The following is a 27,294-nucleotide window of genomic DNA, read 5'->3' on the forward strand; positions in this document are numbered from 1 at the left end:
GTCATCTGGAGTGTTTGGTTCTCCTTTGTTCCGGCATATCTGCGTTCAAAGGGAAAATACTGTATACGGTTGCTGTGGAAATCTTCTCCATTATACCCTCTAATGCTGGATTACTGCTTTGTATCTTTTCTCCCAAATGCTACATCATTGTGCTAAGGCCTGATTTGAACAAAAAAGAACAGCTCAGAAGATAAAAGAACAGAGTACCATAAATTCTATTGCTGTTTCCTATTTTGCATTAGGTATCTGTAAGTATAACACCAATTTGGTCTAGCACCAGTCTAGAAAGTAGGAGATTTTGAGTTCTACTCCTGCCTCATACATGTGTTGTTTTGGGGAAAATAGGAGGAAGAAGCATTAGATATTTTTGCTGCCTTGAAAAATTTATAAAAATAATAATGGCAGGAGAAAGACAAATCTTTTTAAAAATCCCTCAACAGAATCCTTTATATGGTATATGAATCCTAAATCCAGAACAACTAAAGTTCTAAAACAGTATGAAAAAAACCAGGAGATTGAGGCCTTAGGCATGCATATACCATATTTTTCGGAGTATAAGACACACCATGGTTTTGAAGAGGCAAATTAAAAAAAAAGTAGGTAGGTAGATAGAGCGATAGAGAGGGAGAGAAAGAAAGAGAAATACAGTAGGTAGGTAGGTAGGTAGAGAGAGTAGGTAGGTAGGTGGGTGGGTGGGTAGATAAAGGGATAGAGAGAAAGAGATACAGTATATAGGTAGGTAGAGCGAGAGTGTGTGTAGATAGGTAGGTAGGTAGAGGGATAAAGAGAGAGAAATAGAAAGAGAGAGAGAAATATAGTAGATAGGGAGAGAGAAAGTAGATAGGTAGGTAGGTAGACAGAGGGATAGAGAGAGAGAAAGAAATACAGTAGGTAGGGAGGGAGGGAGTAGGTAGGTAGGTAGATGTTTCCAGGTTTATTTATCCATGTGCTGGAGAAGGAAATTTCTGACAAACCTTAAGACTTTTTTCTGCTGGAACAGCACTTGATCAATGTAATTATCATCAGTTAAAGAGCTTTCCGAAAAGAAAAGAAAAACCTTTTTGCACTCTGCAAACCTCTGAAAATGGCCTGTTTTTCGTGAAAATGGGCCCGGTTTTTTTCAAATAAAAGGCATGAATAGCCTTGGGGGGGGGGCTTGCAGAGTGCTCCTGGGGAGGGGCAAAAACAGGAATAAAACGACCTGGATTTTGCAAAAATGGGCCTTTTTTTGTAAAGAAATTTGCATATATAGCCTTATGGAGGCTTATAGAGTACTCCTTGGGGCTGGGGGGCAAAAACAGCTCATTTTGTTGCTTATTTCTGCCCTCCCCAGCCCCCATGAGCTCTCTGAAAGCCTTCATAAGGGTATGCGCAGCCATTTTGGTGAAGGGGGCGGGGCTTCAGGAGGCAAAAATGTAGGTTTTCAGAAATCCATCAAGCAGTGGTGTCCAAAATGTCTGTCTTCCTTACGCAGAGTTTATTTGGCTTTTATACAGTTTTACCAAGCAGAATAGAGCACAGAAAGCAACAGCATTGTTTTTGGTTTATTCCCTTTTTTCCCCTTGTGAATCCAGAAGGCTATTTCAGCCAAGGTTGAATCTCACCTAACTCCCTCATACGGCCTATCTCTGCTCAGTGAGATAATGGGCTAAAAGATAAATGGCTATTTGAGATCATGGCTGTAATGGGCATGTCTGTACATAACCTTTCCTCTTTTCCCACATCTGGTCCTGCTAATTAGGTGAGCTTGTAGGTATCCGAGATAACCAGCTACTGAGATCATGGTAGCTTACTATGCATATATATATATATATATATATATATATATATATGTATGTATGTATGTATGTATGTATGTATGTATGTATGTACGTACGTACGTACGTACGTACGTAGGTAGGTAGGTAGGTAGGTAGGTAGGTAGGTAGGTAGGTATGGATGGATGATAGAAATAGGGATCGGGATAGGGATAGGGACATGGAGATGGACATAGATATGAATATAGTGTCAGACCTGGAAGCCATCTTTTACATTGGGCATTCAGGCCTGCCACATTTTTGTCTGTGGGAAAACGGGAGGGGGGAGTATATGGAGTATGGGTGATATATAGTCTAAATAACATTCCTTTCTCAGAGCGTCAAGGACACCTTGACCTGCAGCTTGCTCTGCAGGGGTGTTACTGGGAGGCATCTCCAGTTTTGGATGGTGCCTGATTGGGCCATGTGATGGACATGTGGGTGCTGGGCCAGGACTTGAACTTTCACTTTTTTTTGGGGGGGGGCATGGAAACATTCAGTTTCGGGTTTTCCCAGATGTGCCAATATGACATATCTAATAAAATGGAACTTTGAGGAAAATCAAGCCTCAGAGTCTTCTTTCATTGGGGGTGTTCTTGGAACCCTGACACATGGAAATAGACTTCGAGAGATACATGGATGTGTGTGTGTGTGTGTGTGTGTGTGTGTGTATACACATACAAATATGTATATACATATGACATACAGTATATACACATACATATACATATGATATATATATATACATATACATATGTCTGTGTGTGTGTGTTTATACACATACATAAACATGCACATGCACACACTATAATACACACACACACACACATACATACATACATATATATGTGTTGTATTTGTGCTGATAAATAAATAAAGGGAGACTAATATAGATCTATTTCAAGCTATTTAGCTCTCATCAGCTAGCCATACCCTTAGTCCTCGCACTTTAGATGAGAGCTAAATAGCTTGAAATAGATCTATACTAGTCTCCCCTTATTTATTTATCAGCACAAATACAACACAAATGTGTAACAAAGGCAACAGTAAAAATATTGGGTTTCTGTCTGGATGGTCTCTTATGACGAGCCGATGGACAGAGAATGAAAAGTAGTGAACTTCCTCCCATATTTGGGCATACCAGGGGTTGTGACTTTATATATACATACATACATACATACATATGTGTGTGTGTGTGTGTGTGTGTGTGTGTGTGTGTGTGTTGCATTTGTGCTGATAAATAAATATGTAATAATATGTAATATGTAATACAGCACAGGTTCAAATCCCAGTAAGGGTATGGCTAGCTGATGAGAGCTAAATAGCTTGAAATAGATCTTTACTAATCTCCCTTTATTTATTTATCAGCACAAATGTAACACAAATGTAATAAAGGCAAAATTAAAAATAATGACTTTCTGTCTGGATGGGTTCCTGGGGTGAACCGATAGACAGAGAAAGGAAGCAGTATGATTACTCCCATATTTGGGCATACCAGGGGTTGTGACACTACACACACACACACACACACACACACACACACACACACACACACAGAGAGAGAGAGAGAGAGAAGCATTAACCACCATGATAAATCTTTAAAAAAACACACCATAAAACCCTAATAATAAAATGCTCTGTTCTAAACTCCAATTTTCACCCAGTAGAGGGAAAGTGGTGCTCATACTGGGGGCAAGTTGTTCCACAGGAGTGAGTGCATCATGATAGAGAAGGCTGTCCTCTAGAGCCCCAATAGATGGAAGTCCTTTAGAAATGTGAACTTCAACAGAACTTTTCTCTCAAACCCTACAAGATGAGCAGATGCAGACTTGGAAATAACCAGGCCTTCAATCATGGATGGTTTAATTTTAGCTGTGGTTACTCTGAAACAATTTTACAAAGCACTCTGTTCTTGGTTGCAACCAAATGAGATTTTTTTTTGTTTTGTTTCATGCACAACCCCGGAACCCTCACATATTCATACAACCTCAAGTTGTTCATGCCTGGTCTTGATTGTCTATATTGTCTAGGGCCTTCTCTGTAGCTGTTCCGGCCCTATAGAATGATGTCCCCATGGAGATCCGGACCCTTACTACTCTTCCGGCCTTCCGCAAAGCGATTAAGACCTGGCTGTTCTGGCAGGCCTGGGGCTGTTGAGTTTATCCAGCCCCACTCTAAGCTGTATGTATGTTGTGAAATTTTAATGTTTGTTCTTTTAATTTTTATATGCCCCTCCCCGTTTTTGTCTGTAAGCTGCCCAGAGTCTCTAGGGAGTGGGCGGCATACAAATCCTAATAAAACCTAAATCTAAACAGGGGTGTCAAACGCAAGGCCCAGAGGCTGGATCTGGACCACAGGATACTTAGATCTGGCCTGTGGGGCTGCCATGGAAACAGCAAAGGACCTGCCTGTGGTGCCTCTGCCAGTGAAAACTGACCTCGGGCTGCCCTCCTGAGCTCCGTTTTCTCTGACAGAGGGTTGCAGGAGGCCAGCTGAAAATAGAGCTGGCAGAGTGCTCAGGGCCACCACAGGTGCCCCTGACTCAAATAAAGTCAAGCTGGCCACCACCAGCCCAGCCCCATAAGGTCAAACACAACTCTGATGCAGCCCTCAATGAAATCGAGTTTGACACCCCTGGTCTAGAAGAATACCATTTCTCAGAATTGTATGTGAAACATTAAAAACAAGGTGGAAAAATATCTTCTTTATTACCTATTACAAATTCAGGAAAATTAAAAACCTTTCTTAAGTTACAACAGAAACTTTTTTTTGCAGTAAGTAATTAAAGGCTTCCATCTTACCTTCCTACCTCACTAAAGAAAACCATTGTTATTGAAGTCTGGACTGAGAAAGAGAAGTCGGACTCATTGGGGTACTTTCAACAACTTTATTTGAACAGAACAGCAAGAAACAGCAAGGTAACAACTTCAGCACCCTGCTCTGCTTGACAGCTATTTATACCAGAGCTGTGAAGCAGAGTGGCCAATAATAACATTGAAAAAAGCCCACTTCCAGCCAGGCATGTCTTAATCAAAAGGTGTGAGCCTTTGGTTGGCCCTATGGAACGATCTACCCCCAAAGATCCGGGCCCTCCCCACTCTTGCGGCCTTCAAAAAGTCTATTAAGACCTGGCTTTTCCGGCAGGCCTGGGGCTGTTTACCTCTTGAATGAGGTCCAGCCCCACTATGGTTGAGTGTGTGTTGTGTTTTAACCTGCTTTGTCTTTTACTTTTAAACTTTTTAGTACTTTTTAAATTGTCTTTTATGTAAGCCGCCCGGAGTCCTTCGGGATTGGGCAGCATATAGGTTTATTAAACTTAAACTTGGTTGCCGGGCTGTTATTCAGAAGTCGAGGACTTGTGGCTGGTTTTAGGTTGAGGACTTTAGACTGGTTCCAAGTCAAGGACTTTGCACTCCTTCCCCCCAAGTGGATGCATGCATGGTGGCCACGCATGCATATTCAGATAAATAAGCAGGGTGCCACCGGATCCACCCTGATCACCTCAATGTCAGAACGTTAGCTGAAGAGGTAGGTTGCTCCAGCTCCTCCACAGCTGGGGAGGGATTCACGTGTCGTAGATGCAGTTCCAATCCCAGAGCCCTAACCCTCATAAGGGTAGCTGGAGTCTGGGTTCTCCTTGCCCTCTTCGTATGGCTGCCAAACCATCCTGGTCCCTCTTTGATGCCCCTCTACTTGCCAGGGTTACATGATGGGGCCGTGGTGGCAGCATTTGTTTTTCTCCTTTGCAAAAAAGTGCCCTTCATTCTTTTTCTTCTCCCTCCCCCTCCTTCCTCCCTCTCTCCCTCCCTCTCCCCTCTCTCAAACAGATACATGCACACAGAGAAGTTGGATTGGACTAACTCTCCTACCCCCTTCCCTCTCTCACTCACTCTCTCTCAAACAAACACAAACACAGAAGTTGGATTAGATATATTTTCCAATGGCTTGAAAGCAGCTCCCCTGCATACCCCCCACCCATTCCCCTGCTGCCTTCTGATTCAAGCCTTTGATTGCAAGAGGAGCCACGTTGCCTTTTAAAACTTGTAATCAGTGAAGCTGGGCTTATATAGTTTTATCCAGGTGTGTGTGTGTGTGTGTGTGTGTTTGTGTGTTTGAAAAGGCAATGTGGCTCTGCCTGCAATCAAACTACACTTGGGGAGGGATCTACACTTGAAGATGAAGTTTGAATTCCTCCCCCTCCCTCCAACCCACACATAAATTTTCAAGGTGGGTCAGGGAGGATTTCAACTCTGCTCTTGCCTGAAAAGAAAAAAAAATGTAAAAGGAAAAAGGCAAGAGTTGAGGTCAGGCTGAGCTAGTTGCTGCCAGTCTCCATGGATGACTGCTTAACTGTTTAAAAAATCCTCTAAAAAGCACCCTCTACAGGAGGAGGCAGGAGAACGTTGTGCCTCACCTACGTCTTGCTTAACTCTGCTCGAGTGATCATAAAACACCTAAAGTCAGACTAGATGAGGAATGTCGTTCTCCTGCCTCCTCCTGTAGAGGGTGTTTTTTAGAGGCTTTTTTAAACAGTTAAGCAGAGTCATCCACGGTGACTCTGGCAGCAACTAGCTCAGCCTGACCTCAGCGCTTGCCTTTTTCCTTTTACATTTTTTTTCTTTTCATGATGTCAGTGGTGAGGCTCTGCCTCCCCTACCTCCCCTGACTGCACGTCCCTGGCCAAGGCCGTCCGGCAGTGATCAGGTGCCTATGGAGCTAGACAGCAGTGAGGCAGAGGAACAGCCAGGGCCTGTTCACAGTGTGCATATGTACAGAGCTGCCAGAAGAAAAGAACAACTCAGAAATCAGGGTCAACTTGGGGGTAAAGTCGCAGGTGGAAGGTGATTGGCCCCTCTCTTAGGAAATGAAAGAGGAGTGAAAGGGGAGTGGGCTTTTTTAGAAAATAATTTGATTATTCGGTCGTTAGATGCATTTCAGGAGTGTGAAAATCCATCTGTGAGTCTCAGAGACACTGTCTTTCTTTGCACAGCACCTCATTTGGAAATATTTACATGGCAGCTTTTCATGATAGATAAGGTCTGTAGTCATAATTACTCCTTTGAAAGACTTTGCCAGGCCTTTCTGAATGTGAATGAGAGGAATTCACATTCGTTTAATAAAAAAGGTTTTGTCAGGACCAGGATTCTGCTTCATGCTTTTTGGGGAAGTCTAGGTCAGAACACAACCTAGAACGGAAGAATTCTCCATTAATGTTTCCAGAACATAGCTACATATAAATTGGAAATGGGAATTGGGAAATTATTCTGGAAGATCAGGCACTACAAGCAAATATTTGTAAATGACATTTTCCCCTTTCCATTATTTCTGTCTTTCTTTGATAAGCTTACTTATGGTTCAGCTCCAGAGAAAATTTCAGAGTCTCATCAGGTTCTCACACAACAGATGTTTCCAAATGTGGACTACCAATATGATGGGATTCTCCAATTACTACAGCATTTCAAGTGGACATGGATGGGGGCACTGTATACACATAATGAGAATGGTGAAAAGTTTATACATGATGTCGTGCCTATGTTTTCCTTGAGAGGGATATGCTTTGCATTTACTGCAAAGTTCCCTGGAATGACTTATTCAAACAGCTTTGATGAATTGATAGGAGAAGCTGTTGAAACATATAAAGTGGTTATGACCAGCACAGCTAATGTAGTTCATGGTGAAATTGATGATATGATTTTTTTGAGATTTTTTTCCATTTATATCCCAATTGGAAAAAAATGCCAGTATGGAGAAAAAACAGAGTATGGGTTTTAACGGCCCAGATGGAATTCACATCACTTCCTTTGTTGAAGACTGTAAAAATTGACTTCCTGCACGGTGCTTTATCTTTTGCAATTCACACAGAGGAAGTCTTGGGATTTCAGGAATTTCTTCAGACAAAAAAACCCCACCTTGGCAAAAAATGATAGCTTTATTAAGGTCTTCTGGGAAAATGCATTTGAATGCTCGTTTCCTAATTCCATGACAGCCGAGGAAAACAGGGTCACCTGTAGTGGAGAAGAGAAACTGGAGACTCTTCCTACATCTATATTTGAAATGCATATGACCATATGAGTTACAATATCTACAATGCAGTTTATGTGGTGGCACATGCTTTGGGTGATCTCTTTTCACCTGTACTGAATTACAGAGCAGGAAAACCTGTAACCGAATTGAAGCAAAAGCTGTGGCAGGTAATGGCTGTAATAACTTAAAATGCATGGAGTTTGCCACTTTGGCAGAAAAAAAAATAATGTAGACACAACTCAATCTGTCAACTGTGGTTAGCATCTAAAGGGCAAACTATTTACAAATATGAAATTATTCTCTAGACTTTCTTCCCAAGGAAAGTCAAATATACCACCCTAAGACATCACTCAGGAAATAATTCCATACATAACCCAATTGAAGAATAATTCCACATGTTCATTGCAGATATTTGTGCAAAGAGGTTCCATGATTTTCTTAATAGTCCTGCTTAACTTTGAAGGTGTGAAGGTTTTGCTCTGCTAAAAAAACAATGGCAGATATTTTAGTGGGAAAAAAGTAAAAGTTCTGGGAGAAGAAAGAAAAAAAGAAGAAGAAAAAGTAATCATATAATAAAGAGAAAAAAATGTATATAAAAATGTGACTTCCAACCTTCATCACAATAACTATAAACAAATTTAGTAACTCTTTACCCTCTTTAACGTTACAAACATTTATATCTTCATCCCACATCTCATCTCTTATCTATAAATACATTATAACATAATCTTTTCAGTCCGGGTGTCATTAAAAAATCCAAAAAGGGCATCTAAAAGTAACTATATATTTTATTTTAAGCTTGATCAAATAAACCAACTTTCTATTGCTTCCTGTCATCTCTAGCCATTCTAATCTTCTTTTAATCAAATATTGTCACAGGATTTGAAACCAAAGGAAAACCTTGTCTATCTTCCTTGATGAAATCAAATACTACAGAAGAAGGATTTTTTCCCCAAAGTTTTAGGAAAATATATAAATCTCACTCTAGTCGGTGGAGTCTCTTCTCAACAACACATGAAGCCTAAAGACACATGCTGCATTGTTGTTATTCAATGCAATCTTTTTGCATGACATAACAGCTATATAAAATAGGAGATGATCAGCATGTATGACCACCACCAATAGCCTATATGAATTGATGTCTTTATGAAAATCCCCATTTTGATATCATTAACATAATGACTGTGGAAAGGAAAAACAAAGAGTTTCATAGACAGACAGGATTGCAAATAACTCAGAATTCATATTTGTGTTCATTAGGCTGGCTCACTAAGGATATCATGTGGTTCTAAACCAACGGAAAATATGGCCTACCTTACAGTACTTGGTAAAATCAAATACTTCAGTAGAATAGCAATAGCAGTTAGACTTATATACCGCTTCATAGGGCTTTCAGTCCTCTCTAAGCAGTTTACAGAGTCAGCATATTGCCCCCACAGTTTGGGTTCTCATTTTAGGATGGAAGGCTGAGTCAACCCTGAGCCGGTGAAATTTGAACCGCCGAATTGCAGCTAGCAGTCAGCTGAAGTGGCTGCAGTACTGCACTCTAACCACTGCACCACCTCGGCGCAGAATCTTCTTTAAAGTTTAATAGATTGGAAAATACATAAATCTGAGAAAGAATGCCACCAATGGTGAAGTCACCCGGATAATAGTATTTGTGAAGATAAGAAAGAAGGTGGCTCATGAGACATTTCACAAAAGACCTATTCTGAACAATTTGAAATGGCAATGTTAGTAGAATCCATGCCACAATCTCCACCCTCTTGCATTTATATTGTCCATCTAGATTCCAAAACAAGTATATTTACTTTGATATTTAAATCAGACACACTGACTTTAGTTAACTTATTTCTGAAAAGTTCTCTGGACAATTATGTTAGTAGACAGATGAAATGATGTCTGTGTAGGTATCTATTAACCTTGTTATTTATCTGTAGTGATTTTTAAGGTGTAGAATAAATTATGGTTGATTTGATAATTACAGGGGAAATAATCACCTGTGGAAACATCGCTACTGAATACGTTGTTCACTATACATTTGCAATGAAATAACAGTAATAATTTTGACCAAGAGGATGGTGTCCAAAAATCATTTGTCAAAGATGCATGCCACATCCTGGCTACTTGCGACATGGTCAAACAGATAGTGATGGTATTTATTATACTTAATGAATTTAGAGCAAGCTTTTTCCAAAATACCAATAGTACATACACTTGATATCAATATCTTGGTGTCAAGTATTAAAATGAATAAATGGAAAAAGGATGTATAACATCTAAGCTAAATATTATACTAGGTGAAAATTAATTTCCAGATGACATTCTAAGATTTGGCTCTTAAGTTCAAAGCCCACATATTTTAATTTTAGGGAAGCTGGTAGAATGTATCTTTTTATTTGCCCCTAAAACATTAAGAGATAACCTGATTATTATCTACCTATACCTGTACCTGTACCTGTACCTGTACCTGTACCTACACACACACACACACACACACACACACACACACACACACACACACACACATGCTGGTCTTGTTGTATTCGTGTCTTTTCCTGTGTAAGATTGAGATTGTCTTGGCAATGTTTTGGTGAGGTCTCACTCGCCATCTTCATGTTGGTGTTTTCAAATGTTGCCAAGACAAGATAAGATGATAAGATAATTTTTACTTTTATTTTCTCCTCAAGTGCTTCCTGCAGTTCAGCTCAGGTTTCAGTACAAGAATATAAATTTTGGGGGAAAAGATGCAGAGCAATAAACCAGCACTGGAGGTCAAGATGGAAAAGATCTCCACAGCTACCATGTATTTGCCCTTTGTGCTTAGATAAGTTGGAACAAAAGACACCCAGACACTGCAGAAGACCAACATGCTGAAGGTGATAAACTTGGCTTCATTGAAACTGTCAGGCAAGTTCCTGGCCAGGAAGGCCACCGTGAAGCTTATGGTAGCCAAGAAGCCCAGAAAGCCCAGGACAATGTAAAACATAGCATCAGATCCTTCATTACATTCCAGGATAATTTCTTCCATCAGGGAGTGCATGTCAACATCTGGAAAGGGGGGAGCAGTGACCAACCATACACTATAAATCAAGACTTGACTAAAGGAGCAGGAAAGAACAATGGAACTGGCCAAGCGTTTGCTAGACCATTTTCTCATCCCACCTCCTGGTGTGGTTGCCATAAAGGCAAGGACCATAACAATAGTCTTGGCCAAAATTGAAGAAATGGCTATTGAGAAGGTGATGCCAAAGGTTGTTTGTCAAAGGAGACACATCATTTTTAAGATTAGGCATTTCCATAGTATTTTGCTGCTCTATTATTCAAATTATGATTTGTACTACATGGCTGACAACTTCTCCCCCATTCCCAGATGTTGACATGAATTCAACCACCAAAGAAATCATCTTGGAATGTAATGAAGGCTCAATCTTCATGTTCTCCTGTGTTTTGGGCTTTTGGGGGTTGCTTGCCTTTGTCAGCTTCATAGTGACTTTCCTAGTAAGAAAATTGCCTAATACATTCAATGAAGCCAAGCATATTACCTTCAGTATGTTGATTTTTTGCTCAGTCTGGGTATTGTTTCTTCCCACTTATCTGAGCACAAAAGGGAAATATATGGTGGCTGTGGAGATCTTCTCCATTATAGCCTCCAGTGCTGCATTGCTAATTTGCATCTTTTCTCCTAAATGCTTTATCATTGTTTGGAGACCTGACCTGAATAGGAAACAGCAACTAACAAAACTAGAAAAAACTATAGAAGGACATCCCAAAGATGCTTTTTCAGAGGCAACTGTTTTTTCTTTGAAGATGTTTTGCTTCTCATCCAAGAAGCTTCTTTAGGTCTTGGATGAGAAGTGAAATATCTTCAAAGAAAAACAAAATTTCAGTTGCCTCTTGAAAAAGCACCTTTGGGACAACCATGACCCAGATGACTAAGAATCTCCATAGAGATATAGAAGGACATATGTAGCCCTTTAATCATTTTTAATTTGATTGTAGTGCTATACCCACAGAAGAAACCCCTATTTAACTCTGGACTCTCTGCTTTGGTCAGTATTGCATCCTTCTTGCAATTATTGCATTCATCTCCAATAGTTCTCAAATACAACACAAAGTGTTGATATTCACCTATAACAGGGGTCAGTAACCTGCGGCTCTGGAGCCACATGTGGCTCTGCTGCAGCTCCCTGTCACCAACCTGCTCCACAATTGATAGGGTTAGGGCTTTTGGTTAGGACAGGTAGAAGGAAAAGGATGCCATGCTAGGAGGAGACTTATTGTGGGGGAACCTGATTTCCAGTCGGCTCCAGAATTTAATTGGGGACTTTTGGTTAGGACCTTTGTGGCTTTTTGAGTGTTTAAGGTTGCCGACCTCTGACCTATAAAAACCTACATGTCTTGCATCCCAGCTATATCTTGCATGGTTACCTTTGTGATAATTTTAAGTAGCTTGCCTGTTATTTACCAGAGGGAAAACTAAAGGTCCCCTTAATCCAAAAGAGAAGAATCCAAAAGAAAAAAAATTGGGAGAGCATTCCTCAGATAAAATCCACTAAGTCCAGACCCCCAAAGTACAAGGAGTTCTTGACTTACAACCAATCATTTAACCATTGTTTGAAGTTACAATGATCCGCACATTGCACAAACCAGAAGTAGGGCTGAGAAAATATGTGCAGACCTCTTACATCCTGAACAACTTCTCAACTTCTCCCCTCTGGATGCCACTATAGGGCATTTCATGCCAAAACAATTAGACACAAAGGTTTTTGTCCCATGCCATCACTCTGCTAAATACCAAATTCCTGCAGCAGTGTCTTAGACCTAAATATATTTATCCATTTAGTACGCTGTATTGATATTATCCTTCTCATCTTTCCTACTACCTTCTCTTATTGGTATCTATGATTTATCACTTCTTCAGTGGTGGGTTGCAGGCGGTATACCCTGTTACGGGAGTACCGGTGCTTGCCAGGAGCACTGGGCACTGTTCTGGTACGATGCTCCAGAGGCCCGCCCACCCGCCCATCTTCCTTACCTGTATTTGACCTCTTTGGCACTTGGTGCATGCGCACAGTGTGTACGGCACCTGCACGATGCTCCGTTGAGCAGCTGGAGCATCATGGAGGCTTGCAGACCCATCGGAGGAGATAAAGATGCATGTGCGCACTGGGTACGTTCATGTGGTGGACACTGGGCCCTGTTGCACCGTACCGGTTGCACCGGGATCTGGAACCCACCACTGCACTTGTTGTATATTATAATTTATGATTGTAACTATGATCTATCATATATGACCAGGAGTGGGTTGCTTCTGGCATTACTGTGCAAAAAATACTGAAAGCTTATGTGCTTTACACTGAAACCTTATGTTTGTATGTACATTGTATGTTTACTGTATGTTTGTAGTTTGTATGTACACTGAGAGCTTATGCACTAGAGACAAATTCCAATCGCACTTGGCCAATAAAAAATTATGTTCTGTTCCGTTTTGTTTGGTTCATTCCATTCTGTTCTGTCCTGTCCTGCCCTGCCCTGAACTACCCTATTCTACTTTGCTCTGTTCTGTTCTTTATCAATTTTGTAATTACTCATGTGATGCTCTCTTATAGCTTTTTATAATATTATTAATTTTTTTACTTCTTGAATGTTTTAAAAAGTTGTTTCTATGGCACCCACAGTCACATAATGTGGTATATATGTGTGATAAATCAAAATCAGACTTCATTAAATCATTATTGAACTCTCATGGGCTTATTCCATGATATTTACTAACAATCAATTAAGACTAAATCTTACAGAACTGATTTTTTCCACCAGATTCAAACTTTAATTAATGTAGAATAACACCCCCTGTAAATAATGGCATGTATTTATTATAATACTAACACCCAAGAAGCAAATTTAAGCAAGATAAATTACATTAAGAATTTCCATGAGGCACTTTGATAGATGAAGAAATCATTTGTTGTACCCTAAAAAGATGTGAGCTAGCCAAATTCCAAAAAAAATTTGGTGGGGGAAAATTGTTGAGCACCTAATTAATGGTAAAGGTTTTCTCGTTAGTCATTCCTGACTATAGGGGGCAGTGCTCATCTCCGTCTCAAAGCCAAAGAGCCAGCGCTGACCAAACATGTTTCTGTGGTCATGTGGCTGGCATGACTAAATGCTGAAGACACACGGAACACTATTACCTTCCCACCAGAGGTGGCTCCTATTTTTCTACTTGCATTTTACATGCTTTTGAACTGCTAGGTTGGCAGAAGCTGGGACAAGTAATAGGAGCTCACTCCATTACGTGGCACTATGGATTTGAACCGCCGAACTGCTGACCTTTCTGATCAAGCTCAGCATCTTCATTGATTATCTAGACCCTTTTCAATCAAGTAATAGCCCATATCATAGCCTGAGATCATTGGTTACTCTACTGAAGGAACTTTATCAAGTCCTGTATGGAATTAGTGCCCAAAGTCTTTCTTTAAAAAAAGAAAAAAAAAGAAAACCTCTCTTCTTTGACCACTGTTTAATGGTATTTTGCTCCTTCCTTAGTGAATGATTCTACTCTGTGGTAGTAGGAGATGAAAAGTCTCTTTTAAGCTTGGCTTATTAGAATTGATCGTTTCCCCCCTATTCCTTTTCAAATACATGAACCTTCCAGGAAATATCATTTGATATCTGAGTTGATGATACCCAATTTCATACCAACTCATAGGCTTTAAGGGAGAAGCTATCAGTGTTCTATCATGTAGAATACTGATGCCTGTAAGTGTCAAGACTAGAGAGAACAGAAGCTGAGGAAGATAGATTTGATATTTGTACATTGCGATTCTCCATTAATGCCACTTGTGTCTCTGGAAAGGTAAGGGAAGAACAGATTTGTCATTTGGAGATTCATTCTGGACTCACAGTTGCTACTTGAAATGTGGATGGAAATCATGACTAAAGGACTCCATTTCTGGCTGGTGCACCAATTCTTTTCTGATGGAGGTGAAGCTGGCTACATATACAATTCTATGCCTTTGACAAGGGGCAGTATTTAAAGACTCCTCTAAAGTTACACCTAATGCAAACTTCTGTAGTCTCTGAGATAATGGACTTTTAATGTTATGATAATATAATGGATATTTGACAGCACCTATATTGATTGGGTTCAGCTAAAAGCAGATAGATGGATGGATGGATGGATGGATGGATGGATGGATGGATGGATTATAGAAAGACAGATAGACATACAGTATATCCAAATCTGACTGGTATAAAATGCCAATGAGATATAAACTTCCACTGAAGTTGTTGATGAATTATAGGTTGGGGTTTTTTTTAGTATTGATATACAGCATCATTTTTAAAATAATTATTTTACTATTATCTGGAATGTGGCTAATATTTTATTTTTTATTTTTCTTCTTATGTTGATTATATATTACTTTATTTTAATTTAATTTTATCGTATTGCATGTTTTCTTTTAATATTTTGTGCATCCTCACCACCTGTGAGACTATGGTAGAATATCAAACAAACAAATAATCTGTAAAGTAATATAAGGCCATATTGTTTTAAAAGAAGATTTTTTTTCCTGTCTGCATATAAATGTGGAAAAATTCTTCATTTCTTTTAATTTTTCATTGCTGTCAATAATTACAGGCTGCTGTACACTTGTTTACATGCCATAGTTTCCTAGGACTTGAATTCTGAATTGTTGATCTTTCAATTGTCATTATCAATTCCCAGATTATTGCTTCAACTTCATCTCCTAGTGGGCAAGAGGTTGTTGTGGAGACAAGTGCAAATAGAAATATTCCTAATGAGGTAGAGCTTGGGGAATCTTCAACTGGCTTAAGATCAGACACTTTTACATATTATGATGATATTTGCAGTCTTGGTCTTGGTGCTTTTGCCTGAAAGGATGTCCATGATTCCCAGTGCTAGATGTAGGACTAACAACCCTCTGCCTTTTCTTCACAAGCAATATCAGTCAGGAGATTTCATAATTGTGGGCATTTTCTCTCAGATCTACCTCTACTGTAGAATGATAGACTTCAGGAAACATCCATCTACGGAGCTTTTTGGCACCACTGTGTAAGATGTTTTACAAAGAGACAGGAAAAGAGAAAGAAGAAAAGGATATAGAGCAGAAAGAGGGAGGGAAGGAAGGACAGTCTTTGTATGTAGGATGGACAACAGATTATAAATAATTAGATGATGGATGGATAGATGGATGGAAGGATGGATGGATGGAACTGGTAGATAGGTTGTAGATTGATAGAGGATAGATGGATGGATGGATGGATGGATGGACGGACGGACGGACGGACAGACAGACAGACAGACAGACAGACAGACAGACACCAGATATTATGAAAATGAAATTGAGTTGACCAATACCATGCATGTATTTTGACAGAATATATAATGCTTATTTTAGGGTCATAACTCCAATGTATCAGCATATTCTCGCTTTAGAGTTTGCCATCATGAAAATCAATAGAGATCCCTCTATTTTACCAAATCATACCTTGGGTTTCCATATTTATAATAGCTACTTTGATCCAACTTGGACATACCGTGCCTCATTGGAGCTCTTCTTTACAAAGGGCCAATTCATACCTAACTACAACTGTGATACTCAAAACAGACCAATAGCAGTCATTGGAGGACCTTCATCTGACATCTATCTATACGTGACTAATATCCTTTCCCTGTACAAGATGCCACAGGTATGTTGCTTCCTTGGAATTAAGGAGATAAAAATCCATATAATATTTTTTTTTTCTGTATAAATATTCACATACAGGTGAATTTTGGAGTGTTTTGGTTTTGCCACAGAACCTTAATTCTTTAGCTTTTTGATGTTTCAAGGTGCTGGGAAATTAATGGAGAAATTATACATTGCCCAGAAGTAACATTTTATTGGTTATTTCAGAGAAACAGTTGTTAAACACAAGAAAGAGTGTGACCAGAATTTCAATCTGGGTCTGGTAACATTTGTGCCTTGAAGATTATGCTTTTCAAACTTTACTTAAAGCATGATTACAACTATAATAAAACTGTATTTTGCTGTGTTTTTCAGCAAAATCAATATTCTCCAGAGTATAAGGGTCACCCAACCTAGTATTCAGATTTTTTTTTAAAGGACTTAGTATTTATTTTCTTTCAGTTTCACTGTGGCCTACTAATGTTCTCCTTGGAAATAAAATGAACCTCTATGGAAATATTGCATTAATAATATTGAAAGAACTGGAGGATCCTTTTTCCCAATTCAATAATATATTGTGAATTAATATTTATCTTGATATTTAAGTTGGAGTGTTAAGTTTTTCTATTGTGACATAATATGATATGATTCATCTCTGAATTGTGAACTGGTGTTCTAATGCAATTCTGAACCAATGACCTACTTTGGTGATGCAGCTCAGCCTTAGAAGTAACTGCATGGCAATCTCCATGCACAGATGGAGAGCTGCTGATTTAACTTATTTTCTTAAGTCATGACTAAAGCTGAACATTCCTGCTCTATTAATATTCCACTTTGAATATGAATGTGAAACTTACATGGAATTTGGCTTCAGATTCTAATTTAGTGGACAAAATTGCACATCAACTTTATACTTTATAGTGATTTTTCCCCTTTTATTGTTTATGTCTCTGTTTCTAGATATTGTATGGTTCTGCTCCTGAAATTAGCACAAAAGAACAAGCTGCTTTTTACCAACAGATGTTGCCAAATATGAACATTCAGTACAGGGGAATTTCTCAGTTATTGCTATATTTCACGTGGACATGGGTTGGGATGTTGTTAGTAGACAACGAGAGTGGTGAAATGTTTCTGCGCAGGGTGCTCCCCATGGCTACCCAAAGTGGCATCTGCTTTGACTTTGTTGCAAGATTTCCCAAACCTGTTAATTCAGATAATCTGAAAAAGCTGATCAAAATAGGACTTAACATGTACAGATTGGTTATGAAAAGTGATGTCACTGTGGTGGTAGTTCACGGTGAGAGTGGTAACATGATGACTCTAAGGTTTCTTTCCAGTAATTTGAAAGATAATAATTTCCCACTATGGACAAAGGGGAAAGTCTGGATTATGACAATCCAGATGGAATTCGCATCAAATCCCTTTCAAAGAAATAAGGACTTGGTTTTCCTTCATGGGGCTTTATCTTTTGCAGTTCATTCAAAGAAGGTACTGGGATTCAAGCAATTTGTTCTCACAAGAAACCCTATCTTGGAAAAGGAAGACAGTTTTATCAAGACTTTCTGGGAAAATGCCTTTGAGTGTTCCTTCTGCACCTCTGTAATACAAAAGGCAAATAGGACCACTTGTACTGGAAAGGAGAACCTGGAGGTCCTTCCTACATCTGTCTTTGATATGGAAATGAGTGGCCACAGCTACAGTGTCTACAATGCTATCAATGTGGTGGCACATGCTTTGCATGACTTCTATTCCTCTATAATGAAATACGGAGAAGGGAGGAAAATCAAGGGGAAACTTTTGAATCAACATTTATGGAAGGTAAAATCCCCAAAAGACAAATTACAGATGTCTCAATCTTTCTTTCTACTAGATTTCTTTAAAAAATTCATTCCTCCAAATATTCATTTGTACAATCTAGGTGAAACGATGCAGTTTTTTGGTGAATATGAATTTAGCTGTTTATTTTTTTTTACAATCTAAGAATAAGTAAAAAAAATGTAAAATACATTTTATTAATACATCCATATGTAATATTATGTAAATATGTAAAAAAAGAAGAAACCATATAAATTTAGGAATTCATTAGAGTCACAAAATAGTTTCTATAAGTTAAAGTTAGATATAAAAATGTTGCTTCTACCTTTCAAACACCTGCATATTGATAATTTAGTAAGAAACATGATTTCTTTCTAGATGACATGCATATAATTTATTTCAGAACATTGTATTCCATATATTTATTTGGTCATCCAAGATCAATATGTTATGTTGCTCTTTTGGTATTACTTTTTTTCTTATATATTTTTTTCTTATATGTTTACTGAACCTTTTAATTCTGAGAACATTCTCAAATCCAAAAACATACTCAAAATTCAAATTCTTTTAAAAGAAATCCATGGATTAGTTGTCATTTCTGTACTAAAAACTTTTAATAAATTTATGGAGGTCCTTATCATTACAATTTTAACATTTTTTAAGGTTCTGCAACATTTTTTTCCATTTTCTCTTTTATACTCTTCTCAATATAATCTGTTTCTCCTTTATTAGAACTATTTTTTTTACAAATCTGCTGGAAATAATTAGTCTGCTTTAAATTGCGGTGCAGTCAGAGCTCGTATTTAATTTTATTTCTTTTGTTTCATTGTGGTGCTATGAAGATTCTGTAATTATAATTACAAAATGTAATGTAATTTATTATTGCGGTTATAATTATCTTTCATATTTTACAAACCTTGAAAGGATTTCCGGCTTATATACTTTAAAGGGGAGAAAGAGTGCTGTTTTATAGCCTGATGCATATCTCTATTTGGCTTATTTTCTGATTTAGCTCAACAACATTATCAGAAAGATTGCATTTAATAATAGTGCTGGGCAACAAATTGAGTTCAATCAAAACGGAGAATTAGAGACTGGATTTGATATCATCAATTGGATCACATTTTCAAATTTGTCTTTTAAGAAAGTCCAAGTTGGAAGCATAGACCTCAAGGACTCCAATGAAAAAATGGTCACTATTTATGAAGATGATATTGTGTGGCCAAGCAGATTTAACCAGGTATGGACCACTCACATTGAGCTCAGTCCAGATTTCACTACTTCTAAAGCTCACTTTAGAGCAACACTCTTTCACCACAATTACCTTGAGAAATAGAATTAAATTCTCTCTCTAAAGCCTCTCCAGACAGTTTTTTTGTTTATTCGCATGAGAATCATTACAGTTAAAATAAGGCAAAACATTTAGTCCAATGTTAAAATATGTACAAATTAAACAGACCTTGCCCAGAAACAAGTACCACAGCCACAAAGAGTAAAAGCAACAGGATATCCCCATTTGTTCAGAGTGTTTCTGGATCTCGTTGTTCCCATGTACAGTCTACTCAATGGTTTCCATGCTTCTCAATTTTTGTCAGACACAGATGTCAGCTCCTCCATTGCTTCCACCCATTATTAGTTCTTCCTAGATTTCCATAAATCTGCTTTCAAATTCTTCAAAATCATACATTGACGTAAAGAAGATTTTCCTGGATTTTAGTTTCTGCTGAGATGGTTAAAGGCTACAGAGAAGGTCTTGTCTAGATATTGATAATTTGAGTCATGCAAGCCCAAAATCTAAGAGAGAATTTTTATAAGATATTTTATAGATGTTATTTAGATCCTAAAAAACTGGCTTGTATGTATCTGAATTTACAACCTAAATGCTGGAGATGTGATTGTGTTGATGCTACATATTACCATATATGGTGGACGTAAAAAGATTAAAGCATTCTGGATAAAAATATGGTGGATTATGCAAAATATTTTTTAAAAGAGGATAAAGTTTACCCCTCAGTTATTCCTGTTAGGTATAACTACTGATTGTACTGTTATAGAGACTAACTTGATTTTGCACTTAATAACGGCAGCAAGACTGTTGGTGCAATACTGGAAGAAGGAAGATTTGCCTATTATTCAAGAATGGACATTAAAAGTAACAAAATTAACAGAGTTGGCTAAAATATCAGCATACCTTAAGGATCACTCAGATGAGAAACATAAACTGGAGTGGAGAAGATGGATTGACTATATTCAAAATAAATACGAGACTAAGAAATTCCAAAACATAGTGAGATGCTCATTTCCACCTGTGACACTATGTGTATGTAGGCTAGCTGATAGACTTACGAAGTCATTCATTGATGATCACATGGGTACCATCTAAGGTAGATAAGTAAATGGAGAAAAAGGAATAGGAAACGAAGAGAGTTCACACCTTGGATGTAACTTCTGTGCAAAAATCTTTCTATTCACTAAAGGCCTTACAGATGTTCAAAAGCAAAGAAAGGCAAAGAACATTTATAAATCAAAGCCTCTGTAAAGTGATCTTTTCATTGGAGACAAATTAAGTATTGTGGTCTATATGTTTGCACTGAGGCAAAAAGCTGTTCAAATCTTTTCAACCCAAAACCAGGCTTTGCTGTCTCACATTATTATATCAAAAGAAAAAAAGTATAGTTAAAGACTCTGAGACGCCATTTTTCTAAAGATAAAGCTTTTCTATTTTTTATTTTTATTATTTATGGACAGACCCAGCCACTTTCACTGTGTAATGGGAAGTGCGATTCAGGCTACAGTAAGATCAAAATCGAAGGGAAACTATTTTGCTGCTATGACTGTCTTCGATGTGCAGAAGGGAAGATTTCAAACAGGGAGGGTAAGAGATATTGTATATATCTACCACACCGAATGAATTGGATGACAAATGTACTATGGGAAAATTTTCTGTTTTCTGCCAGTGGTTTCACTTGGCACATTAGATTATAAAATAGGCATAAGTAATTGAATTGTAAGCATGTTCATTATTGGTAAATGTACGGAAGCATACATTTGACAAACATGCATGTCATATGTTCATTACTGAATGTATGACATACATTTTTCAGAAATTAATTGAACACTTGTACAGTTGGTTTTTATTCTTTCAAGGCAACTTTAACATACATATTTTCTATCATCCATAGACATGGATGAATGTTTTCAATGCCCAGAGGATCACTATCCCAATGAGAAGAAGATTTTGTGTCTCCCCAAAATTGCAACATTCTTGAACTACAAAGAAACCTTGGGAACAGTTATGGCCAGTTCTTCTCTTTTCTTCTCTTTAATCACAGTTGGAGTCCTTTGGATCTTTATTAAGCACCAGGACACTCCCATTGTCAGAGCTAACAACCGAAACCTCACATACGTCCTCCTTATTGCTCTCCAGTTATCATTCCTTTGTACTTTGCTATTCATTGGGAAGCCTCACAAGGTGACATGTCTCCTTCGTCAAACTGCTTTTGGCATCATCTTCTCAGTGGCCATTTCTTGTGTTTTGGCCAAAACCATCATTGTGGTTCTAGCTTTCATGGCTACCAAGCCAGGGTCCAAGATGACCAAGTGGGTGGGGAAAAGACTTGGGACGTTTATAGTATCCTGCTGCTCCGTTATTCAAATTAAAATTTGTGTTATATGGCTGATCATCTCTCCCCCATTCCCAGATGCTGACATGAAGTCAATAGCAGAAGAAATCATTCTGGAGTGCAACAAAGGATCTGCCTTCATGTTCTATGGTGTCTTGGGTTATATGGGCTTCCTCTCCATTGTCAGTTTCACACTGGCCTTCCTAGCAAGGAAATTGCCTGATGCTTTCAATGAAGCCAAGTTTATCACATTCAGCTTGTTGGTCTTCTGCAGTGTTTGGTTGTCCTTTATTCCAGCATACCTGAGTTCGAAAGGAAAATATATGGTTGCTGTGGAGATCTTCTCCATTATAGCTTCCAGTGCTGGATTGCTGCTTTGTATCTTTTCTCCCAAGCTGTACATCATTGTGCTGAGGCCTGATTTGAACAAAAAAGAGCAGCTCAAAAGAGAAAAGGACAGACTAGCATAAATTCTTATTGCTGCTGCCTATTTTGCATCAGATATAAAGAAGTGTGGGGCCTGTGGTCTTGCAGTTAAAGCACTAAGTTAGAAGCAAGTGAGTGTGAGCTTTACTATCATCTCAGGCATGTTGCTGTTCTTGGGAACATTTGAGGAACAAGTAATATTAGATGTTTGCTGCCTTGAATTATTATATAAAATAATAAATGGGAAGAGGAATTAAAACAAATAAATATTGATTAATTAATCTTCCTTCACAATTTATGTTGGGAGTAACTCTTAGTGTTTGGTAGGCAATATAGATTCATATACAATAACAAATGATTGATGTTTCTTTAAATGGGTGAATGTACTTAACAGCTGTAATTAACTTTGCAATAAGAGGGAGTCAGGAAAGCTCACTCTTTCTCTCTACTTGTCCTATGCTTGATGACTACTTGCTCGCTTGATGACTGGAACGTGAATTGCGATTGTAAGCAATTGTTTGTTCTTTCAATTGTGTTTGGACGCACATCTACTATCACTGCTTGTGAAGCTATTGTTAGTAGTAAAGCTACTTCTTTTTACTAGCAGTGTCTGAGACTCTATTCGTGTGTTCCTTCTACTAGCAACGTTCCTTCTCTCCAGCTGTACATTCCGCTGTGCTACTTTCTGTCCCCCAACGGAGATACCTCTAACAATTTATCTCACTTTTTCAGTTGAAATTGTACTTAAAAAACCAATTGTTTATTATATGTACATAATATAGGCTCACTGAAAGTTTTAAAAAGTTATTTAAGTAGAATGGTAATGTATTTCAAATAACTGCATCTTAAAGAAATGTCTTAGATGCATAGGCCTATTATCTCACTTATTTAAAGACCAAAGTAAATATCTACAAATCTGCTCATCTTGATTTCCATTGGGGGAAGGTGCACTTCCCTATTCTCTGTCCAGAGAGAAAGAGAGATTGGTCCCTTTACTGATGAAACAATTTTCATGTTTGTCCTATGATGATGGAAAAGAGTAGAATAGAAGAAAGAAAAAAAGAGTGGAGAAACTTGTTGTTTTTGCATGCATTTTAATCAGTAGAAGCAATTATTATGACAACTGAAAGATCCCAATCAACCTTTCAAAAAGGGAATGCTACACACCAGATGGTAGTACAAACCAAGTAAAAGCAAACTCTGCACAATGTGCATCTGATAGAAAAACAAAGCTGAAATAAAATATATCTATATACAGTATTAAGGATCATATGGCTCATTTTTCTCTAGCTGAAGAGTTTATTATCTCCTGTTACTAAAGCCAAAGAGAAAGCAATTCACAAATAATGGTAGGCAAGCAAAGGAAAATGGCATTCCTAAGTTTTGTGTAACCCTTGCATACTAATTTGTCAAAGGAAAAAAGTAAGCATTATGTCCTTTCATTTATGGAGAAACTTTAGCTTTATGTAATGCACTGCCAATATTAACATGTTCATTTGGAAAGCATTAAGAAGCTTCCAGAACAGACCTCCAAAATAAGGACATGGTGGACTTTCTAGCAATCATTCTAACATTAATTCAGTGGGGAATGTTTTTTATCTGTTGTGGTCCACTGTCAGCCTGTGGAGCTGGCGGCAAAGTCAGACAGTGAGGATGTTGGAGAGGAACATGGGCCCTGGAGTGTGGGGAAGGCTTGGATGAGGGCTCTGTGTCTGAGGCAAAGACACAGGCTATCTGGTAGTTATTTGCTGCCTCAGGAGGCTCAGATCCTGACATCAGTGAGTCAGAATAACAGCAGGAGCCTGTTCCCAGTGTGTGCAGAGCTTCCAGAAGGCAAGAACATTTAAGAAAACAGGCTCAACTTGGGAGTAAGGCTTGGAGTTGATTGCCCCTCCCCCATAAGACATAAAAGAGGAGAGAACGAGATGTGAGCTTTTGCAGGAAGCAATTAGTTCATCAGGTTGGGGCAAGCTTTGAAAAGTTCTGTTTCACTGTGCTACGTTTGGCCTTGTAAAACTAATTTGGCAATTAGGTCTCTGAAAGCATTCCCAGGGAGATAAGGTGGGTGTTTATCAACATTCTGATGAAAGACTGTGGCAACTCGAGCAAACATATGTCAGAATCTTCACAGATTGTTTGTGAAGCCTTGCAGGGTGCGAATGACCATAATTCCTAGCTGTATGAATAAAATATGGTTTTGGGGACTAAGATTGTAATTTATGCTTTCTCAGGAAGTCTAGGTCATAACATTATCTCTATTGCACCAACCTAAGATTTATTTGTCAGAAAAGTTTGACCACAGCTATAGATCAGTTCCACAGCTGGTAATGCAACTCATAAAGAATATGAAAATCTTAACCAGACCATACAAGGGGTGAGGTAGACCAGACAGGAACATGTCCAGATGATCTAACAATTAAGCAAAAGTATCTGAGAAAGAACACAGCAACATTCCCTTGACTGTTGCAACTTGGAGATATTTACAGTCTGGTTTCTGATCTTGAATATTTGTCACTAGCAACTATAGCACACTAGCCAAGACTATTAGAGATGAATCTCAAAGACAAACTGCTACATTCAGCGTGCTGGAAGCTATGTTTCTAATGAATTTGGGTCAGGTTTTATATAAGATTCCCAATTCTAAATGCAGCATCAGTGACCCTCTTCCGTTTCTTCACAAGGAATACAAACGAGGAAACCTCAACATTTTTTATATGTAAAGTTTTTATTTTATGTCATTTTTATAACATATAACCCATGTATACTATTACATAACCAACATTGTATTATATTATTAAGTGTTTACATCAATTCGTCTTACCATCAACTCCCAAAAACAATTATTGGCTCCTTTGCTCTCCATACACCATATTGGTACCTTATCCATCACTTTCTTCTCCCTCTCTCCTCTTCCCCCCTATCTCTGTCATCCTTCTTTCTCTACTTCCCCTTTCTCTCTCCTCCTCTCTCCCCTTCCCACTCCTTCTTTCTCTCCTTCTCTTCCCGCCTGCCCACTCTCCTGTCCCTCTCTTCTTCTCTTACCTCTCTCCTCTACTTCACACTCTTCATCTCATTTACTTGGTGTATTTCAGCCTCTGAACGAGCTCCATTTTATGTTGATGGTGTTTATAATTCCTTTTCAATATGCATGTTTATTTTTGACATATATCTTCCTCCTTTTTTAAAAAAGAGAAAAAAGTATACATATATAGTAATTGTATTTTTAAAACCACCACTCCTAGCCTATTTTTGGCTGAGATGTAGCCCTGGTTACAATTCCCAGCTATTCTCATCATTATATTTATATAATTATACATCCTTACAAGCCCCACATTTGTGATTTTGTCTTTATAATCTCAATAATTTCCCATTGTAAATATATTTCATGTTCCCTCTCCATTTTTTCATATTTTGGCTTAGGTTATCCTTAATTGTCTTTAAATAACAATCCTTACTGTTCAATTTTCATTACAGTTCCCTTAATCTACCATATAGAATAACAAGTGGTACACATCTCACTTTGTTCATCCTCTTAGGAGGAAACCTCAACATTGTAGGCATTCTGTCTAAGATCTATATATTTTATAACATGATGAACTTCATTGAACCAACCTCTAGTAATCTGTCAAGCGTCCAAAGATTTTTCTGTTGCAACTATTTTCATATCTCAGCTTGTCAACGAACCATGTGGGGAGGGAAAGGGAGATAGAATATGTCCCAGACATCAAGATGTCAGCGTAAGAACAAAGGATATTCCAACAGGTGTTTACGGAAACTGAAAAGACTTCCCCACATCAATATCCAGAGACCATATTGGACGATGGGACCTGAGATAATTGGGGTGGTGGTAGGATTCGAACTTTAACTATAGGCAAAGATCCAGACTTGGTTTTGCCATAAAACATGCCCAAGTAATGTACTCAGTAAAGTTTTGCATAGAGAGATTGGATTGTCTTGATTGTTTGTTTGTTTGTTTGTTTTATTTAGTTTGTTTTATTTAGTCCCCTCAGGGAGAAGGGCGGCATACAAATAAACCAATTCCAATTCCAATTCCAATTGTAAACATGTACAATGTTACAGGTATAAGTATAAAGTTAAATATGAACACAGTAAATGGGTACAAATAAATGGAGGCAATAGGACAAATATGGTAGGGACTCTGGTGCGCTTAAGCATTGACCTTACAGATCTCTTAGGAATGGGGTGAGGTCATGTTAGACAGTCTTAGGTTAAAATTATGGGGGCTCAGGGATGTAGCAACAGAGTCAAGTAGTGCATTCCAGGCATTGACCACTATGTTGCTGAAGCCGTATTTTCTGCAATCGAGTTTAGAGCTCTTTACCTTGAGTTTGTATCTATTGTTTGCCCATGTATGATTGAGGTTGAAGCTGAAGTAGTTGTTAACAAGTAGGGCATTGTAGAAAATAATTTTATGCTTAGGTCAGACTACAGATGGTATAGTTCTAGGTTCTCCAAGCCCAAAATGTCAAGTGGCATAGGGTATTCTATTGTGAGCAGAGGAGTGGTACACCTCTGGACTGTCTCAATTGTATTAATATTCAATATACTGTGCTGATTCCACGCAGAAAAACTATATTCAAGAATTGGTCTAGCAAAGGTTTTGTAAGCCCTATTTGAAGTACAATATTACCGGACAAGTTTGATTTACTTGGGTTAACATAGGCTTTTTGATGACATTCAGCAAATTTATTTCTGTATTCTTAACTAATACATGAGTCTAATTTTATACTACAGTTATTTTCATGCAATTAATCTTCCCTCAAATTATATTCAGCAATCTTGTCTCATTCCTTCGTTGACCTGGACCAGAACATCTATGTCTTATCTGGACTAGTCACCTAAAAACATTCCATACATAAAAATGGTCGACACAATTAAAAATCTTTGGATAAT

The 27,294-nt window shown here is 38.2% G+C and overlaps 1 protein-coding gene across 1 annotated transcript; it reads left to right on the top strand.

Annotated features, from left to right (window-relative positions):
• Nucleotides 1-7,040: 7,040 nt before the first annotated feature.
• On the top strand, nt 7,041-22,424 carry LOC116521803 (vomeronasal type-2 receptor 26-like). The gene is made up of 6 exons (XM_032236456.1): nt 7,041-7,555; nt 16,361-16,538; nt 17,477-18,334; nt 19,344-19,571; nt 21,080-21,206; nt 21,514-22,424. The coding sequence occupies exons 1-6, from the start codon at nt 7,041-7,043 to the stop codon at nt 22,422-22,424; spliced, it is 2,817 nt and encodes a 938-aa protein (XP_032092347.1).
• The last annotated feature ends 4,870 nt before the right edge of the window (nt 22,425-27,294 follow it).

This window comes from Thamnophis elegans, chromosome Z, assembly GCF_009769535.1.
Source record: "Thamnophis elegans isolate rThaEle1 chromosome Z, rThaEle1.pri, whole genome shotgun sequence".
NCBI lineage: Eukaryota > Metazoa > Chordata > Lepidosauria > Squamata > Colubridae > Thamnophis > Thamnophis elegans.

What these genes read in the sequence shown, in the direction of transcription:
- LOC116521803 (XM_032236456.1), top strand. Translation starts at nt 7,041, where the DNA reads ATGGGAATTGGGAAATTATTCTGGAAGATCAGGCACTACAAGCAAATA. An exon ending in CAGTATGGAGAAAAAACAGA is followed by an intron (nt 7,556 to 16,360) that starts GTATGGGTTTTA and finishes TATTTATAATAG; the next exon opens with CTACTTTGATCCAACTTGGA. An exon ending in CCCTGTACAAGATGCCACAG is followed by an intron (nt 16,539 to 17,476) that starts GTATGTTGCTTC and finishes CTCTGTTTCTAG; the next exon opens with ATATTGTATGGTTCTGCTCC.